Source organism: Lolium rigidum, chromosome 4 (assembly GCF_022539505.1).
Source record: "Lolium rigidum isolate FL_2022 chromosome 4, APGP_CSIRO_Lrig_0.1, whole genome shotgun sequence".
Taxonomy (NCBI): domain Eukaryota; kingdom Viridiplantae; phylum Streptophyta; class Magnoliopsida; order Poales; family Poaceae; genus Lolium; species Lolium rigidum.
In genome coordinates this window covers 168,803,416-168,823,847 of record NC_061511.1, presented here as the reverse complement: position 1 = coordinate 168,823,847, position 20,432 = coordinate 168,803,416, and the positions used below count along the sequence as shown (strand labels likewise).

The window sequence follows — 20,432 nt, the reverse complement described above, 5'->3', positions numbered from 1 at the left end:
TCTACCGCAGAGGATGCCGGTGGCTGGGTGCTTCGCAGTGCCAAGTGTCATGGCGAGATGGCCGTGGGACGGTGGTACCCGCGGAGCCGGTGGCAGGCGCGAGGAAAGGGAGAGAAGAGGCACTGGAGTAGGCTTCGCAGCGACCGGAGCTGGCGGCGCGCGCGCGGCTTGCGTGTGTGAGACAGAGGCGGCGGTGTATGTGCGTGCCTGTGCGGGTGATTAGAAAAGACAGAAAGGGGATTTTAGGGTAAAGGGGAGAGAGGCCTGGCCGGCTGGGCTTGGGCCTACGCTGGGGTACTCCGTACCAGAGATGTGCTCTGTATGGATATTCTAGGTTCAATAGTCCCACCTCGTTCCCTTCCAACGATTATCACCAGTTTATATACGATTAGAATTTCCTTGTGTATCAGCAAGGTGCCTCAGGAATTAAGCTCTGAAATCTGATGATTTGGTTGGTGGGGAAATAAAATTCCTGTGAGTTTGGCCTTGGCAAAGGATGAAACGAGACTGTGTCAAGGTTGGACAATTTGATGGGGGGGACCAAAAGGAAGGACACTGGGACACGTGTTGGGCAATTAAATGAAGGCCTGAAAGGATTAAAACAAGTAAAAAGGTGGTGTGTATAATCGTGGTCGACCATGCAAGTGTGTGAGAGCATCTCCACTCGTTTGGCCTCCCCACGCCGAAATCTGGGGTAAAATTCCTCCGGATTGGACGGCGGACCCTCGTAGGAGGCGAGCTCCCGCTCCCACCGCCGCGGGAAGAACGAGTTCCACGCCGTGTAGTTGTCGGGGTGGAACTGTGGCTCGGCACGGTCCTGGTCCGACAACGTCAGCCGGACCTCCTCGATGGCGGTGACGGGATTGGCCCGCCGCCGGACGGGTACCCCGCCTGGTGGAGGAGGTGTCCCTCCCACGCATGGAGCGACCGGTGGGGAAAGCCGTTGTTGCCCGCTGCGGCGAGCCGGGCCTGTTCGGGGAGACGAGTGGAGATGCTTCAGCATTTGCTGCTATTTCATTAAAAAAACTTTTTTCAGTCTGCTGTTAATATTAACAATTGTTGGATGGGAGTGTATTCACTATTTTTTTTTGTCAACCTCAGTTTCCTCAATAAAGCGTGAGAAGGGTATATGTTTTAGCTATAAAATGTTCTGAAGCCGTTTTTAGAAGTGAAGGAGTACTATGATATTATTCGGTTTATGCATCGCTTCAGCTTTAAGCGTGAGGGTAAAGGTCGGCGGTACCTCGAGGTAGAGCGACACACAGGGTATTTGATCCAGGCAGCGCTGGGTGATGTCTATTAGATCAAACCTCGATCTAGGGAGTGTTATGCATACCGATGGGTGCCCAAGCTAGGAAGCACGAGGTTTAGGCCTATGGGTCTTCGAGAAAGACAACGCACAGTGGAATTTGAGTAAGGGGAGGGGACGTTGGTGTGGCATTGTCAGTGGCTAGAAAATGGGTGAAGCCATCAGGGTGACTCTTGGAAGTTCAGGTTAGTTTTGTGGCACACGTATCTCAAGAAAGGAATGGAGAATCCGTAGCAACGCACGGGCAACTTTCCTAGTAATATTAAAATATACCAATTACACTTATTAGCCTCTGCAATAACGCAATACCCTAATAACATTACCGATGCACACAGCTAAAAAAGGAAAAAATAACTAAGAAATATCCCAGCCTTAGCAATAGCAATACATCCACCACCAACACAACACCTGAAATTCAGACTCTTCAAAAGTGACGCTTTCAAGAAGGGAACAACGCAGCAGCATCATCGTCGTCCGATCAAAGATCTTAGGTTTTCATCCTGAAGATAGTCACCGCTCTCAAAACAATGCCTTCAACAAGGACATTGCCAGGCACAACCAGTTAAGACCAGACATTGGGTTTTCCCCCTGAAAGGTAAGACTCCGAACTTCACATGTATTGTCACCCCCACTTTATACCACTGATATAAGTCCGGAACACCAAGCAAGCCCCTCAACAGCGCAAAGACTTGAACCTCCATTAGCTAGTCCTCCAATCCGGCCTTCATGATATTCTCTTCTTCTGACTTCACCATGGATCAACTGTCACTTGATGTCAACACAGAAAAGAGCTTCGCTCAGCTCCCTCTAGAACCAAATGGTTGGAATAAAAGCATGAATGCGCACGACCGAATACCATCGATCTAGCAAACTCCAGACAATATAAGCATTGTTACATTTGCCGGCGGCGCCTTCCGAAACTCAACGCTCCGGCCAGATCATGAAGAGCAAGCATCCGGTAGGTCTTCATCTTCATCCAAGAGAGACCCTAGGACCGCCGCCTTTATTCAGGTGGGGCCCCACGCCGCCGACCATCCCAGGCTAGCCAAGGTTACCGCCGGAGACACCAAACGCAGACCACGTAGTTCGGAGACACCGCTCACGCCTGGGCAACGCCGCAGCCGAACAGCCATCCCACCACCACCGGTCGCCGATACCACGGAGATGCGAGGATAAGAGGACCTAGGGTTTCCCCTTGCAGCCCACCTCCACCTGTACCTCCGCCGCCGGCATGGCTCCACCAACGGGGCGCGAACCACCACCACGTCGTCCGTCGTGCCGCCGCCGAGCCCGAGCGCCGCCACCGAGGCCCCCGACGAGAAGGCCGCACCCTGGCCCGAGGAGGGAGACCCGCGTCCACCCCCGCGCGCGCGAGAGGACGAGAGGTCCCCGCCGACGACGACCAGGCTTCGCCTGGCCGCGTCCCCTGGCGGCGGCGAGGGAGGGGAGGGGGAGAGAGGGGTGGCGGCGGCGCGGTTTTAGGGTTTTCTCCCGCTTATCAGCAGAACTGAACTACCAAAAGAGTCAAGCTTCATTGAACTCTGATAAAAAAAAATAGTAGAATGACCATGAAAGTTTTGCATTTCTTTTGGGGCGTTTCTTGATGTCTTCTAACTCTTGACGTGATGTAGACTATAGATAGATAGTCATATAAATAGACAGACACAGATAGATAGATACTGTGGATAGATAGGGGTAGATGGAACAACCAAAACAGAATTAGGTAGCTTTATTCAAGGGAAACGCTGAGGTTCCCCCGGGGGAACAGCGCTCCGATCCTCCTCCTTCTTGGTGCGCCACGCGTCCTGGCGGGCCCCACCTATCTGCCTTATCTCCTCCAACCTCCTTCACTCGTTTCTCATCCTCCGAACGGAAATCCTCAAAAGCGGCGCTGCTTCTCCTCCGCCGTCGGGCTCCCCCGGCCGACGCGCCGGGCTTCCGCGGTCGCCGCTCCTCCGTCGCCATGACCGTGCTGCCCCTCCGCTACTCCTCCCTTCCGCGGCCGCCGCTCCTCCCGGTCCCTCGCCGCGGCCGCTTCTCCTCCGCGCGCCGGGCTGCCGCTCCTCTGCCGCCGCGGCTGCTACTCCTCCGCCGCGCAGCTGCTCCTCCGCCACGCTTCGCTCCCGCGCCGCCGCGCACCTCCCGGTCCCCGCCGCCGGTGAAGACCACGCGCACCTCCCGGCCGCGACGACCACGCGCGCCTCCGGGTGGTCCACACCGTCGAACTCCGCCCGGCTCTTCGCTCCCGCTCCCCCAAGCGCCTCATGTCCCTTCCGCCGGCGACGACCTCGCGAGTCCCTCGCCTAGGGCGGCGCTGCCGTGAGCGTCCCTGCTAGAAAAAGTCGTTGTTGTCGCTACAAAAGGCCGACGTTCCTCGCTACATAAATCCGTCGGCGCTGCTACACAAGTTCTCCAACTGCCATGGCTATCGCCCTCGCCATGGAGCTAGAAGCTTTGAGGCTACAATTTTTTTTATTGCTACTTTGGTTTTGTGGTTTCGCTACAATATTCTTTTTTTTGCTACAATCTCTCCACCGAGAATCCATTGAAATTAGGTTTTGCTACATTTGTTATAGGTGTTTGCTATAATAGTATATTTTTCTGCTACAAATTCTCCGGCGAGGTCTCCGGCGAGGTTGGTTTTGCTACCATAGCAAAAAAAGGTTGCTACAATCTTTGTGTGTTTTTGCTACTATAGCATATACTTTTTGCTACTAAGTCTCCGGCGAGGTTTCCGGTGGGTCTCCGGCAAGTCTCCGGCGAGATCTGTGTTTTTAGGTGAAAATAGAGTTTGCTACAATTAAAACGTTTTTTGCTACTTTGGTGCATTATGGTAGCAAAAGTGGGAGAGAGGGCTGGTTGGTTTGATCGGACGGCCGAAAACGTCCCAGATCTGTTGATCGGATGGTTGGGGACCAGGGGGATTAGAATTCTAATCCCCCGGGGGACGCCCAGCACTCCCCTTTATTCAAAGAAAATATATCTGTCGATGTCTTTGCCGCGAGATATGGGATTCAACCGATCCAACATTCTCCATCACTAGTTCTTTCGCTTTACAGCGAGAGCTTCAGCCCGACGCTTCTTGGCGTACTCCGCCACTGTGTCTGTCTCCGGCACCACCCCTTTCACCGCTTCCGTTTCCCCGAACCTCGCCGCCCACGCGGCGAAGATCGGACTCTTGGCCGCGTCAAGCAACACCACGCCGTACATCTTGCTGAAGGCTTCGAGCCAGGACAAATGGCATCCCACGACAATGTCCAGGTAACCGACGCTGTCGCCGGCGAAGAAGGCCTTCCCGCCATCTGCCAGGACCGCCTCCAGCTGACTGATTGCCGCAACCGTGTCGTTAACCTTCTCCGCTCTCTCCTCCTCTGTCGCCGCTATGTTAACGCCAATGTAGGCACGGAGCAGCTGCAGGAAACACACTACAACATTGGCACGGAAGAACAAAAGAACACCGGTTTTTTGTCAATGGATGTTTGTGATATACACACCTTGTCGTCCGTGTAAGCGGCCCAGAAACGAGCGACGGCGCGCTGGTAGGGGTCGGCGGGGAGGATGGGTGCGCCAGCGGTGTTCCAGACCTCGTCGACGTACTCGACAATGGGCAGCGACTCGGAGATGGGCTGGCCGTTGTGGATGAGCACGGGCACCTTCTTGTGCACCGGGTTGGACTGGAGGAGGAGGCTGCTCTTGTTGAAGAGGTCCTGCTCGATGTACTCGTAGCTGCGCATTCCCTTCATGTTGAGCGCCATGCGAACACGGGCCACGAACTGGCTCGCGTCCCCACCGAGCAGCTTCAGATCTCCTTCACCTGCCATTCTTTTCTTCTTGCTTGCTGCTAGTAGTAATTGTGTTCCACTTGTGCTCCTTCCTGTGAAACAATAGGGCTCCTTTGATTCAAAGGATTTGCATAGAAATTGTGTAGGATTTGGTTCCTATGGGAAAATTTCCTATACATGTTGTTTGATTCATAGGAACATAGCCTATAGGAAAAATTCCTATAGGGATCTTGTAGTGTAATTCCTATAGGAAACAAGCATTAGCCCATACCTCATGGAAAAATTCCTTCGCTACAATCAAACAAACTTCATCTTCCTATAGGATTCAAGTAGACATGCCATTCCAATCCTATACCTTTCCTATTCCTATATTTTTCCTATCCTTCAAATCAAAGGAGCCCAGCTCTTTATATAGCAGGATGCCTGCGGGACACTGTGGCTGTTCGGGTACTGGGAAGCCGTAGTGCGTGGGCGTGTTCATCATCAGTGACGCAGCCATAGTTGGTCAACCCTTTTCCACTGGAGTGTTGACACCTGCCTTCGGAGTATTATTCATCCCCGGATTTCTTCATTGTTTTGGTTGAGGTTTTCTATGGTACCTTTTTCTAATATACTATGGAGTATTAGAGCATCTCCACCGACGGTCCGATAGCGGTCCCGATAGCAATTTGGGAGCCGGGAGCGAAAATGGGCTCGCACCGGCGCGCCCCAAACGGCGCCGGCCAATTTTGGAGCTCAATAGAATCACCGGCAACCCCATGCCGGTCCCTTCGCCAAGGGCGCGAATCGGGCGCGCCGGCGCCTCGCGGAACGACGTTTTTCGCAGGTGGGGGTGCCTTATCAGCGAGGGGACGCGGCGGTTCACATCGGAAACGATGCGCGGAGGTTGGTCATCGGCGTTAATGGCCTCCCGCGCGGAAACCAAAATGGCGAGGGCGGCGACTGGACACGCGGCGTCCACCTACCTTACCCACGCGCCTTCAATGCGCGTCCGCCGCCTCCCATAAAACCCCACCGGCACGCACTTCTCTCTTTTCCCCGCCGTCCAACCCTAGCCGCCGCCGTTCTCAACCTCCGCGCGAACCACCACCCACACGCACTCCGCCGACGTGATGGCGCACAACGACCAGGCCGGCGGCGGCGGCATGCTCCGCTCGACGCAACTGACGTTCGACGAGGCCGACGTGATGTACTGGCACCGCATCCCCGTGCCAGTATAGTACAAGTTGCCACACGGCTGGCACGTCTCCAACGGCAGCTTCGTCGTGCCGCCGCCACCGCGAGTACCGGCAAACGCGGGTCCTCGCCAAGGAACGGCGGGCCAAGATGACGCCGGAGGAGAGGAGCCTGCAGGAGAACGCCCTCGACAGCCCATCCTGGGCAGGGCGCTGTGAGGACGAGCGCGCCATCGAGCTCGCGCGGACGCACAACCCATCGGGCGGCCGCTTCAATAACGTCGGCCGCCATGCCTGGTGGTACGGCCGCGACGTCGACGACACGCTCCACGAGTACGGCTTCCGGCCACGCGTCGGCTGGCAACGGGAGCCGGTCTATTTCCCGCAGGCGGCGAACATGGCGCCGCCGCCTACGGCCCCGAGGGCGCCAGAACGGACCGCGGCGTCCGGAACCTCAAGCACCGGATCGTCTGCCATCGCGCGCACGCGCTCGGCCGCGCCCGCGCCTCCTTCCGGAGGCGTCGTCATCCGCGACGACGCGAGGCACGCGTCCTCTGCTCCGGCTCGTCGGACGACGGGTTGGACCGCCGCTCCCGCGTCAAGGAGGACGCCTCGCACCACTTCCGCCGACGGAGAAGAAATGGTGGGAGAAGGAGGCCAAGGCGCAGGCGGCGCTCCGTGGCGACGGCGACGAGGATGATTCCCCGCCATGCAGTACATTGTCGGCCGCTCCGTCGACGAAGACTACCGACATATCATGATCGACCCGCGGCAGGCGGCGGTGTGGTCCGCCAGGCACCACGGCGCCAACTACGTCGACCTCGCCGGACCTTCGGAGCTGCCGGCACCAAAGGAGGAGAAGGCCGACGAGGAGGAGGTCGACGACGCCGGCAGCTGGTCTTTCGGGACATCCAGCGGCAACAATCTGGACTTCAGCGCCTTCGACTCCCCGTGCCGATAGATGTTTATTTTTAGTTTTTTAGTTTCAATTCGCGTTAAATTTGTACAAATTTCGTTCGAGCTTTGTATGAATATCGTTTTCAACATTTCAATTTGATTTACTAATTGTATCGGGGCTGCCGGCGCCGGTGTGGGAGCAGCGTCCCCAAATAGAGGATGTTGTGCCGGCGGCCCCCAAACGGAGTTGCCAGCGCTCCTGTCGGCACCTATTTGGAGGCTGCCGGTGGAGATGCTCTTATAAACTTATCCAACGGTTTTTTCCCAACATGACAGAGGCCAGGTCGATAAAGTAGAGTAACTTAAGACACAAAATGATATGACAAGTAGTTAAGTAGAAAAGAGATAATTAAAATAATAGTATAACTAAATTAATAAATAAAAATATTCTGTTGCCACACCTATTAAGGTAGTAACATGAACTAGTACTATTTTAATAGTTTAACTTGCACTCTACTATGATCAGCCTAACGTTCTGCCAGGTATCCTACCACTCCACGAGAACAATAGATATCTATAAAAGAGACCAAAAAACGTCCACCGGATCTGATGCATTTTTCCTGGTCTCCATTGGGTTGCTGCGTTTGCCGGCATGGTCGAATGATTGCTTGCGATTTTGAACATCAGCACAGTCTCTGATGCTCTGTATCCCCCACTTTACTCATAGATGTGTGTCCTCGTCACTGGGCTCAATGGTAGACTTGTTGAGGATCTCACTCGCCACACCGGTGGCACTATCAAATTCATTAGGAAGAGGAAAGATTTTATATCATTGCTATTGACAAGCATATTCCTGATATCTATTGTAACTTTTTGCTCAACTACAACTTCGGATCGATTATCGTAAGTGAAAAATTTGGGCCACAGTAGATTGCACACATGTAATATTAGGACACATATCAACAAATCTTTGAAGAAGTTTCAGCTCATTATCTAAGTGAAACCAACAATATGACACAATGGTCACACATATATGCAGTATTAAATGTCTAGGTCGTGCTCAAAATAACAAAACCGACAACTTAAAAGGAACAAATCTATCCCTAGGAACTTAACTAAACCTTTAACAATTTGCGGGAGGTTGGCTTCACGCTGGTTGTCCTTGTATGTAAGAATGTGTACCAACACATTGTTTCATAGGTCCTAACCATCATGCACATGCATTATATTATATGTAACTATCACGAGGAGCTCACATTTATACTTAACATGAATATTGAATACTCACCATGGCACTTGCTCGTGTAACTTATTTACCATTACACAATCGCATAATTTTAGAACCAAAAATACTGACATGTTGTTATAGAGATTTACATATTGTTGTTAGCAAAAGTGTAGATAAAATATTGGAAACAACTTCTAATGTTATGAATCCTAACATGTCATAGTTTCTTGGCAATCCAACTAGTGTGATGCGATGCCATAGGAAAACATAGTCATTCTAGCAACAAACTGCCGCTTGAAGAGCAATGTTAAGGTGGAATAAAATTTCTTTCAACTTTAATTTATCTTCTTTTGTAGCCTTGTTTTCTGCACTTACGTTTGTCAAAGGAATGGGATCACGTACAGTAATAGTTTGTTCACCCAGGTTAAACAAAATTAGATTAATAAGGCCAATTGTATGATACGGTATCAAAATTTGCAAGAACTTGGGTTTAGAAACAATGTGTATGCAACGACTCAAATAGTTATATCAAAATAGCAGTCTTACCAAGTTGCAGGATGAGATATGGAAGCACAACCCTGGCCAATAGTCAAACATTCTCGCTACGATGTAGCTTTGAGTGTCAAATGGTTGATGAAGCTTTGGGTTTCTCATGGCTGATTGAACCTAACATAAATTAATACTATCGCGAAATTGGAGATCCATATAGTGATTTGGAGTGTCACTGAACCATTGGAGTTTGACTGTAACATTTACCCGTATGGCAATGTTCAAACAAGAGGTGTTTATACCCTGGTTATCCTTTAGAGGTGTTTAAACTTGAAGTCTCACACAACTATAAGACTTTCTGAAAGGATAATCATGGTATAGACACCTCTTGTTTCAACATGTTGTACGAGTAAACGCTAAAGACAAACACCAGTAGTTGAGTGACATTCCATATCACTATATGGATCACTTTGCGATATTATTTATGTTAAGTTCATCTTACACGACATCGACATATAATTCATAATTCCAGTAACACTTACTCTCATCTCAGAAAATAGTGACTAAGTTAATGTTAATGAGAGACCCAAGGCTTCATCTACCGTTTGACACTCAAGACTACAACATAGGAAGAATGTTTGACTAGCGACGGATGTGCTTCCATGTCACCTCTTGCAACTCGAGGAGTCATCGCATACACGTTATTTCTAAATTCAAGTATATGCAAATTTTGATACCATATCGTATGACTAGCAATTTCAGTTTATTTTTGTTTAACCTGGGTGAACGAACACGCAAGTGCGAAAAACATGACTACAAAAGAAAAATAAATTAAAGTTGAAAGATATTTTATTCCACCTTTACATGCTCTTCATGTTGCAATAACTGGTTAGAATGACTACGTTTTCTTACGGCATCTTATCACACCAGTTGGATTGCCAAAAACCATGAGAGTTTAGAATCCATGACATTACAAGTTGTTTTTAATATTTTATCTACACTTTTGCTAACAACAATGTGTACATCTCTATAACAAAATGTCTGGATTTTTTATTCAAAAATTCATGCGATGGTGGAATGGTAAATAAGTTACAAAAACAAATGCCATGATGAGTAGTCAATATTCATGTTAACTACAAATGCGAGCTCTTCGTAATAGTTATATATAATGCATGTGCACGATGGTTACGTCCTATGGAAAAATGTGTTGGTACACATGCTTACGTACAAGGACAACGAGTGTGAAGCCAACCTCCCACAAGTTGTTAAAGATTTGGTCAAGTTGAGATAGATTTGCTTTTTAAGTTGCCGGTTCAGTTATTTTGAGCACAACCCAAACATTTAATAGTACATAATTATATATGTTTGACAAATATGGCATAATGGTGACTTCACTTGGATAATGAGCTTAAAAAATTTCAATGATTTGTTGGTATGTGTCCCAATATTATCTTGTGCAATCTACTATGGCCTAAATCTTTGACTCACAACACTTGATCCGAAGTTATAGTTGAGCAAAAGTTTACGATAGATATCAGGAATATGCTACAGTCAATAGCAAGGACATAAGGTCATTTCCTCTTCCTGTTTTTTTATGAGAAATTTGATAGCAGGAGATCCTCAATGAGTCCACCATTGAGCCTAGTGACGAGGACACACATCTATCAAGTGGGGGACAAGGATCTGAAGACCGCATATGATGAAATTATGTCTACAATTGATGGCGATGAGGTTGGTGTGTTCTTTGTGTGTTCTATTACTCAGGACACTATAACAATCCTTGTTGTTGCTCGAAGTCATATATGTAAGAAGTTGTTGCTGCTCGAGCATAGTTTACATGAATCCTGAACTTTCCTCGAGTTAACTATGCATGTCAAATATCAGAAAATATCTCAAAACCTCTTCTAGAAGATTGTGCAGATTAGAAATGCCGTATAAAACAAATAATAAACTATTTGGACATCTATTCTCATGCACAAAATTACTAATGATGACCTTTTATTTTACCGGGCTAAGGAGTAGAAGAAATTAGTGGTAACCACATCCTCCCATGAAGTTATCTTTCTTGGGTTTGCATTGAAACCATATACAGGAAGCTCGTAACTGTTTGGTAAGTGCAACCAACTATTAGTTTGCCAAATTCATTAAAAAGTGTTAATTTATCACACTAAAACATATTGGTTTTGATGTTAACAAATGTATAGAATCTCATCTTTTTTTTTCTCCGGCAGATATCCTCAAGCATGCACCTATATGAAGGTAAGTGTCTCTAACGATAAGCTAAAGAAATGGTCTACCAAGGGAAGGGAAAGACCGTTGGCTAAGTGACTATGATAAAGAAATTCTATTTTTTTCTCATTGAGGTGAGTAGGAGGACCTGCAGGCCACGGCCAGGGAAGTGCACCCAGACATAAGGAGCATTCTTGGCACCATAGACACTGAACCCGAGTGACGTAAATGTGTCAATGATAATATTAATATTCTCCTTGTAGAATCCTACAACGTCTTGCATAGCCTGCATGGGAACAGGGATGAGAAGAAACAATGCAAAGAACAACAAAAAGATTTGAAGCAGTGAGATTCTACCTTCAGACCCTCTGGAGAGAGGCAGCCCAAACAACCTGCTTGAGAGATGGTTGATGCGCCGTTGAAGGAAGTGCAGACTATGCGGTTGAAGTCTTTAGCGACTCCTCGAAACAGGCTTTCGCCCCGCTTTATAAATAAAGCAACCACATCCATACAAGGTTCAGATACAAGACCACGAGAACCCCACACACAACAACAGTCTGCTGGGGCAACAGCACAACATGCCCAAACGAACTAGAAAAGCGATACAACCCCAAAGAGAAGGGTCACTCAGAGGCTGGACGACGTAGAAAGGCGACGGGCAGCCGCAAGAAGATCCTCCAACATGCCGTCCAGGCGCTCCCTGTCCCGCTGCCTACACAACGGGTACCACTAAGCGCGTCGAGGGAGGATACGCTCAATGACCATCTTATTACGCACAGTCCAAAGAGTCCAGGTTAAGGCCGCGAACACCAGCCAGAAGAGGCGCCTCCTCCTTCCGGTGTTGTTCGCGTGGGCCTCAATAAACTCACCGAGGACTGAGGCCTGCCACTCAGGCCCCAGTGCCTCCTGGAGGAAGCTCCAGAGGAAGCGGGCCGCAGGGCAAGAGAACATTATGTGGGTCGTCGTCTCCGGGACCGCACACAATGGACAAAGCCCGTCGCCCGGCCCGTGCCTCTTCGCAACCTCCACCCCAGAGGGAAGGCGATCCCTAAGCAGCTGCCATAAGAAAATCTTCGTCTTAAGCGGGATGGGGGCTTTGAAAAGGGGGCCGTCCAAGGCAACGGGGGCCCCTAAACAAGGCCCTATACGCAGTCCGCACGAAGAACGAACCGGAGGGCGACGAGCGCCAAGAAGGCGAATCTAGTCCTCCCGGCAAGGCGTCCGGGAGGAGGTTCCGCAGCCGGGCCAGACTCAGGGCCTCTCCCTGGGTAAGCCCGCGACGGAACAGGATATCCCAGCCCCTCTGAGCGACGTCGGCGACAAGACAGGGTGGGTCGGCGCAAATAGCGAATAGGTCCGGGAAGTCCAGGCAGATGGGACTAGCCCCCAATCACGGGTCCAGCCAGAACATGGTCCCTCTACCATCGCCTATGGATGACCATCAGAGAACGATGCTGTCTCAAGGGCAACCTACACATCAAAATACCATAATGACACAAGTCTTGTTTGAAGTATTCAATGGAGACAATTTGTGAACTCTCAGAACACAGGACCAAATATGTTTTGAAAATAATTAAAATTTCCAAAAGTTGGCGTGAAGGAGTTAAATCTTGAACCATGGGGCCTACCTCCTTTGCTCCAGGAATTTCAAAGATGGACATTGGGCTGTCATCTGATATGTACATGGCATAAGCAGAATCATAGACTATTATGGACCCTTGTGTTCAAAAAAAAAAAAATAGACTATTATGGACCCATTGTCCTTTGCAAATTTGACTAGTTGTGTTAGCTGGTCCCTAGATGCAGCAGCGCCAGTAGGATTGTTGGGTGAACAAAAGAATGTTATTATCTGTCTGCGCGACACTTGAGACATCAGGGAAAATTCCATTTTCAGAACTGCATTGCATGTATTCAATATTTCCATACTTCTGAATAACCTGCTGATATAAGTCAGTTTGCCTCATGATAATGCTTGAATCAACATAAGCCTAATAAATCAAAGCAAAAAAATCAAAGTTACAATGGACAAAGGTACAAAAGTATCATATCGCCACACACATCATTCAGGTTGGGAAACCACAAATACTGAAGGTTAAAACAAAATTGCAAAATATTATTACAGGATAGGACGGGTCTTGGACTGCAATCTTCACATTAGATCCAAAAAGAACCTGTTGAATTAGAAAAATGCTCAATGACTATGCCAACTGAAACAGTAAACTTAAAGGGGGAGGAAGAGGGTATGTTCTGAACCTCTAGACGAGAAATGTCACATTTTGCACCATCAGAGACAGATATATCTGTTTCTTCAATACCAAGATCCTTATAGTAGGTTGCAGCAATTGTTGCCCTAAGTTTCTGTACAAAAATTAATGCACCATTTTACAATGATAAAAATAACAGTTTAGGGTGGAACATGTTAAGGAATAACCCACACGTGTAATTGACAAAATAAGCTTTAAGTTCAATGTAGCAGCGAAGTCAAGAGTCACGAAAGTATATTCTAGTAAAATGAAAGTAAGAATCAGCTTATCAAGCGACTGTGATACTTGATCTCTCGAGACAGAAAACGTAAAGCATCAAGTTAACATTTTTTTTAAAAAAAAAACTCCTTGAACCAGAGAATCACATGCCATTCGATGTTAGTAAATCTACATGGATTAACATAGTACTTATCCTACTTGAATGATGTCTACCGATGGATCGAAAGAAAAATGCTACACCCGAAATTCACAAACAGATGAAATTTAGATATGGCCATATGGCCACGGTCTCTAACATGCATGCAACCTTGATCATTACTTTTTATACGAATATGTTTGTAATAAATCATAAACTCTTGTAGTGCAGAAATATTTTTCTGGCAAATCTAATGATATTATATTTACCTAACCAACCTAAATAGTTTAACATAGATTAAAAATTAAAGTTAGTTAAGTTTGATTGTACGCTTTTTAGGGAGCACTGATAAAGTGAGAAGCAATAGTACCTTTTCACCTTGTTCAGCTCCATAACCACTGTGGATAAAGCATGTGCTCTCTGCATTTATATAGATGGCAGACCCATCAGAGAACAATATATTGAACAATATTGAATTGCAAAAGAGACATTATGCAGCACAGTGAACATATGAATATTGTTAGTTCACTCCTGCAAAGATGTACTGTTTCGAACATGTGAGTCCCGTGTAGAACATCTAGGAATATGTTTTCAGTGAATGAACTAATCCTTCTCTTATGTTAAATGAAAAAACAACACAGCTTATAATTCATTAATTAAAAAAAACAATAAGATACCTCCGCCATGGCATTTGTTATGACCTCAGGAATGGGTTCAGTTGTGTCACCTATCCCAAGGCTTATAATTTTAGCATCAGGATGCTTGAGCAAATGAGTTGTTCTCCTCCTGGCAATCTGAAGGGCACTTGAGAGATTACAACAGTGAAACCCAAATCTCCAACACAATAGCATCAACAAGAACAGAAGCAAAAGAAAAATGATAATGCAACAATACCTTGGGAAACAAATAGCCCACTTGGAGCTTGGCTATGTTCCCATTCCGCAGAACCTTCTTGTGTAAGCTTCACCAAGAAAGCAGAATCATTCAGTAAATTACTAGTAACGTGGTAACAGGTTGAAATTAGAGAGGATTAGAAACTAGGAGGTAAAGGGACAGGATAATACATGTATCGGCTGACAGAGGTCTGCTGCCGCAGTGGATTATTAATGGGCAGCCTCCTCGTCGGTCGGAGGTGGCTAGACTTTGATGCCCTCGAAGCATGCCACTAGTTAGAAGAACTCGCCGAGGTAACGAAATGCACGGTACAGTGCAAAACAGGGGAGAGGTGGGATACCTGAGGGAGAAGGACGACGACAAGAGGAAGGGTGAGGGGGTGGCTATAGTTCCCATCATCATCGTCGGCAGGCATGGCGGCGGCTTGTCTTGACAGCAGGAGGGAGGGAGAATCGGTACCAGCTTAGCCCTCCCACGATCCCGCAGCTAAATCGTAACTTTTCTCAGCTGTAAGCAAATTATGCACAGGGAAAGCACAAGTTTGAAAAACAGAGGAAGTCTGTTTCGAGGGAAAGCACAAATTTCTGAAGCACTTACTAACATTTTTTCCTCTTCCTTTACAAGAATTTTATAGAATTATTACTTCCTACTAAAGTAATTTGAACCCCCAAACCCTTTTAATGCCGGGAGAATCCAAAGTACGCAAAAGTTCCGCTGCAGTAGTACAGTAGCCCTTACCATTCGTGACCGCCGGCGCGGAAAATATGGAAACGACGTTACAGGGGCATCCCCACCTTCGTCCTCCTCCTCGCGATGACGTCCGCCGCGCTAGTGCTCGGCGCCGCCTCCCGGCGAATAGAGGTTCTTGTCCCCGGGTCGAGCGAATTGATGATGACCGATTGGAATAAGGCTAAAACCCTAGTGGGCCGCATATCTTCCGTGGGTATTTTGGCAACTAGGTGTAGCAGGCCTTGTGGAAAAATCGAAAAAAAGTACACGCTCCGATGGTCAGTACTGTATTTTAGTTTAAATTAGCTTATAAACTTGAACAAAATTCCATGGAATATTAACGATGATGCGCATCTTCCTAGGCCGCAACGGAAATGGAAGCATGAAAGCTCGAGAAGACTGCATCGACTTCTTGAGAGTAAAATCTTACGATGAAACGGAAATTGAGCACGGCGTCTGTGATTAGAGAAAAAGGACTGCAGAGCCGCGGTTAGCCCGTTACCATCTTCGAAGACATTGGCGCCACAGCATATGATTGTCTATGGCCTCCGACTGCTTTTCCCAGTTGGAACTTCTATTTTGTGGCCAACTGTCAACTTCTGTATCTTTACCACGTAACGTTACTTAGATTGAGACAGAACAGAGAAGTATTATCACTATGACTGATTGTATTGGTTATCACATATGTCTATCCGATCAAAGTTCATGTTGCTTAATCTCAATCTCAGTGATCCATTTAAAAATATGTATAATAAAGCTCTCTTTTCAATTTTTTGATATTTAACCTACAATCTGATGTAAGAATAGCCTTTGCCTATAGAAAACAGATGGTAGAAACTCTTCATTCTCGTCTGGACAAGATTTACAAAAACTACAGGCAATTGAGCATAACACAAGATTTTGGAACTTCAGGCAGTTAAAAATTCGAGGAGCTAATTACTGTTGCATCGAGCCACAATGCCAACAAATAACAGTCCTATTATACCACGTCATGCTTTTTTCAGTAACTGGCGCCATGCAAATATTGCACCAACAGATGAATTACATTTCTTTCAGCACAGGTGATCGTCATCAAATCAGTCAGCATACACAAGACTAGAACAGCAAACTTCCTCAAAATAAGAACATCTATAAACCAAGTAGATACTAAAACAGACAACTGGGATACGATACGACCCTACCAGTCCCACCGACAGGAACATAAAGTCAGCAGAGCAAATGTTGCCGACATATACAACGATCACCCAGGGGCAGGTACAGTGTGGCCGCAAGCTTGATGACGAACAGCTGCCAGCTAGTACCGGTAAGTAGAACCATATCCGCCCAGACCTGATGATGAATATCCACTGCCATCCATGCTAGAATAAGATGGCAGCGATGATGACTGATAGGTCGAACTGCCATACTGTGTGTAGCTCGACCTATATAATGGATCTAATCCTGCATAGCTGCTCCTCACAGGTTCTCTGTGTGCAGCCAAGGAGTCCTGAATGAAGAGGACAAGATTTCAAGCTCAAAATAAGAACATCTACAAACCAAGTAAAAATATAAATGATGGCATTATGAAAAAAGATGTATGATGTGCTATTACCTGGATGAGCTGTTGGGCAGCTTGTACTTGGGACGAGGTCCCCTTTATTTCAACAGTTATATCATCAGGGCTTCCCATACTCTCTTGAATTGTGACAACAGCACCACTGTTAGCCCGTATGTATGCAATGTTTGCTCCTTTGACTCCTATGATATCTTCTGCATAGGTAAGCGGGATTTGCATGGTTTGGGTTATCTGCATGTCAATTTGTTCTTATCAGCAACAGTTCAACGTAAACAAATATTAGGGTCTGCTTACAAACAACTATTATATGATCTGTGAAAATATTGGTGAATGGGATGCATATTCAACTGGAATAGAAGATCCACATCATGACTTGGGAAAAAGCAAACCCAGAAATTGTTAATAAACCTAACATCTTCTGGAAAGAAAAGAAGATGAATGCAAAACCATGACCTGTGAAAATATTGGTGAATGGGATGCATAGCCCAACTGGAATAGAAGATCCACATCATGAGTTGGGAAGAGCAAGCCCACGAATTGCTATTAAACCTAACATCTTCTGGAAAGAAAAGAAGATACATGCAAAACCATAGGCAAGAGATACCTGTGTAAGTAGAGGGCCAGCACCATGCATTCCAGAAGGTCGTAATGCTGACAAGGCAGGATCTCGTCCATATAGTGACACACCCGAGCGATGAATGTTATGTTCTACCAGCGGTTCTCGTTCAAGATACAAATGCTCCCTTTTCATTGGAAGAGCGTATTCATCAAGCACTTCAGGTTGGTGATTTACTTGTGCAGAAACAATTGAATGATGTGGCATATCACTCCAAGTATCAGCACTACGATCTTGACTTACTGGGGCATTCTGATAAAATTATAGGAAAAAATGTATTAGAAACAATATGGGGAAGCATAACATGAGTTAAAATATATGTGCTTACAGTCTTTTCAAACAATGGAAGTACACTATGGTCAACCAAAAACTTCCGGAGGTGATTAGAAACTGCTTGCACTGCTTTTAGAACTTTCTCTGTTTCACCCTGTATCTCAACTATCCTTTCATCGTCCGTTACATAGAAAGGCCGGTCTCGCTCATCTACACAAATTTATACCCATTGTGAGTTATATGGCATATATTATACATGACTTCTTGCATTCTCAACGCAATAGAGAATTTAATGGGCATTGAGATATTAAATAATACCATGAATAAGCATATTCTTCTTTGTCCTTAAAGTGCATAATAGTTTTGTAGCTCTAGAAATATGATCCTTTAACAAATTATGTTATGTTGTTATTTTCTTGTTCGAATTTCGTTATCTTTTCTTCTGTGACCAAGAGTAGAATACAGTTCATTCTTACGTTGTACTCCATATAGATATCCAACTAGATCTCCTAGCACCTTTTCAGATGATCTTTTGAATGAGCAGCATACCAAAGTATGTGTTGATTGCAGAAGCGAAAAAATCAAAAGAACTATCTGTCTATCTCTCATGAGGCCAGTCAAATACTATCGATATGATGAAACATTTTTGTACTGGAATATCGAACTAATAGAAATGCTAAATCTTGCTACTGATCATAACAATAAATTGGAAAAAAAATGAAGTTCTGATATCCAACAGCAAGACGATCACTGATGTATGAACGCAATTGTATACTCGTATTAAAATACATCGGCCAAGGATATATTACCGACTGAGATAACCCTTATTGTAGCACCCGTGCCCTCCTGGATTGCCTTGATTGAAGCGCCTTGCTTCCCAATGAGGTTAATTGCTTGAGCTCCAGGAACCAACAACCGGGCAGCACACACACCAGGTGCGGTAGCTGTCTGGGTTGCACCTTCAGCAGCTCCATCTGTTATTCCGTTGACACGTTTGAAAACTCTAATCAGAGCGTCCATTGCTGGAGGCAGCTCTAAGCCTGGATCTTCTTTTCCAGACACCAAAACCTGGAAATATCCAATAGCCATTGGTTTAGTCCGTGAATCCAAAAGAGGCCATCGGGCATGTAGTGTTATTAACAACATAACATACCAACTTACAGAAGAATATAATAAAAATGATTCACACCATCGAGAACATAAAGAGTTCTTACTTCACATTTATCGTACCAAAAGAAACAGCATGGTAAATAAAACAAGCATATGACATGATTCTATGTGCACCACACTAAACAAACGAAACTCACTTTTCTGGAAAACATTGTGAAGGCTACTACAAATATGTCCATGCCCTCCCGTTTAAATCTCCCCTTCCCTAAGACAGAACACACCTCTCTCGAATGTTTATGTACAATTCACCAGAATAAATGCGACAGTCATGCAAAAAATGACACAAGCACCCAATCATCCTAAGAAGATGTCTTTATAGCGTTCCACATCCCCCCACCCCCCATGTGTAACATCCAACCAAAATAGCAATTGAAGCACTGCAGGCTCAGACAATCCGAACACTTCAAGGCAAATCATCTCAAAGTGTACTTATGTGACGCAACCTATTTAACCAGGTTTCGAGCGGCCTCTCTAACATGCAGATGCAACACGAATTGGACAACAGATAAAATCGTAATTCCATGGTACTAAGAAATCTAACCATCAGGCAATTCAATCCCCAACAAGTCAACATCGGATTCCTGACAGGCAAAAGAATCCAAAGGCTTTTCAAACGCGTGCTACATTGAGATTGCTGGTGGGTACTCACTATGCGCTCGGTGGCGCCGACGGGGCCCTCGAGGACGCGGACCCTGGCCTTGGTCTCCTCGACGAGACGCTTGATGAGCTCGCCCTTCCGGCCGATGATGCTCCCGACCTTGAGCACGGGCACCACCATCCGGAAGACGTTGTCCCCCGGCCACCCGGGCCACCTCTTGGCCTCCGGGACGGCCTCCGCCGAGGCGTCGGCCTCCTCGGCGGCCGGAGGGGGCGGCGACGCGGGCGCGCCGACCTCCGTGGGAGCGGCTGCGGCGGCGGCGGCGGGGTCGGCCATGGCGGTGGCTGCTGCCGACGCGACGGCTAGGGTTTGGGTGTGGACTGCAGCGGCGGGCGTGGAGACCCGTCAAGTGGGAGGTGCACGAGATCTGGCTTTGCTTTGCGGATTATTGATTTTTTCACGGGCTCATATGGGCTAGAGATTAGGCTTCTTTATTATCGGTCTGGGCCTGGCGGTGGCGATGGCGGTCCACCCGGGACGCCGAGCGTGTACCGATCTTGTGTTTTGCACTCATGAAATTTTGAGTATTATATAGGTGGAAAATTGGGAAAGGGAGTTAATTTTGAAACTTGCATAAGCCTGAAGACTGCATGCATTTTTTGCACTAAGCTTGAATCGATACACCATCTATAATTTTGGTTGCATTGTTTCAAGATAGATTTAGCCTTGCATTTCCAACTTCTTTGGTGTTGATGTTGGCAACTCTTATGAATCTGCCACTACTAGGAAAAGGCCTATAGCTGCAAATATTATTGCCGGCGCACCAGAAAGGATGCCCGCCGGTGCTAAATACTGTCGGCGCGCCATGT

The 20,432-nt window shown here is 46.8% G+C and overlaps 2 protein-coding genes and 1 pseudogene across 2 annotated transcripts; all 3 read right to left on the bottom strand.

The window, feature by feature from the left end:
• Nucleotides 1-2,960: 2,960 nt before the first annotated feature.
• On the bottom strand, nt 2,961-5,183 carry LOC124708901 (probable glutathione S-transferase GSTU6). Its single transcript, XM_047240539.1, has 3 exons — nt 4,804-5,183; nt 4,272-4,720; nt 2,961-3,036 (listed from the first exon to the last, which is right to left on the bottom strand). Exons 1-2 carry the CDS (start codon nt 5,128-5,130, stop codon nt 4,349-4,351), a joined length of 699 nt encoding a protein of 232 aa, XP_047096495.1. The 5' UTR covers nt 5,131-5,183; the 3' UTR covers nt 2,961-3,036; nt 4,272-4,348.
• A 7,354-nt stretch (nt 5,184-12,537) lies between these two features.
• LOC124647772 lies at nt 12,538-15,024 on the bottom strand (annotated as a pseudogene).
• A 1,243-nt stretch (nt 15,025-16,267) lies between these two features.
• On the bottom strand, nt 16,268-19,899 carry LOC124706277 (RNA-binding KH domain-containing protein PEPPER). Its single transcript, XM_047237929.1, has 6 exons — nt 19,615-19,899; nt 18,605-18,863; nt 17,851-18,005; nt 17,511-17,774; nt 16,943-17,137; nt 16,268-16,837 (listed from the first exon to the last, which is right to left on the bottom strand). The coding sequence occupies exons 1-6, from the start codon at nt 19,897-19,899 to the stop codon at nt 16,646-16,648; spliced, it is 1,350 nt and encodes a 449-aa protein (XP_047093885.1). The 3' UTR covers nt 16,268-16,645.
• Nucleotides 19,900-20,432: the final 533 nt, after the last annotated feature.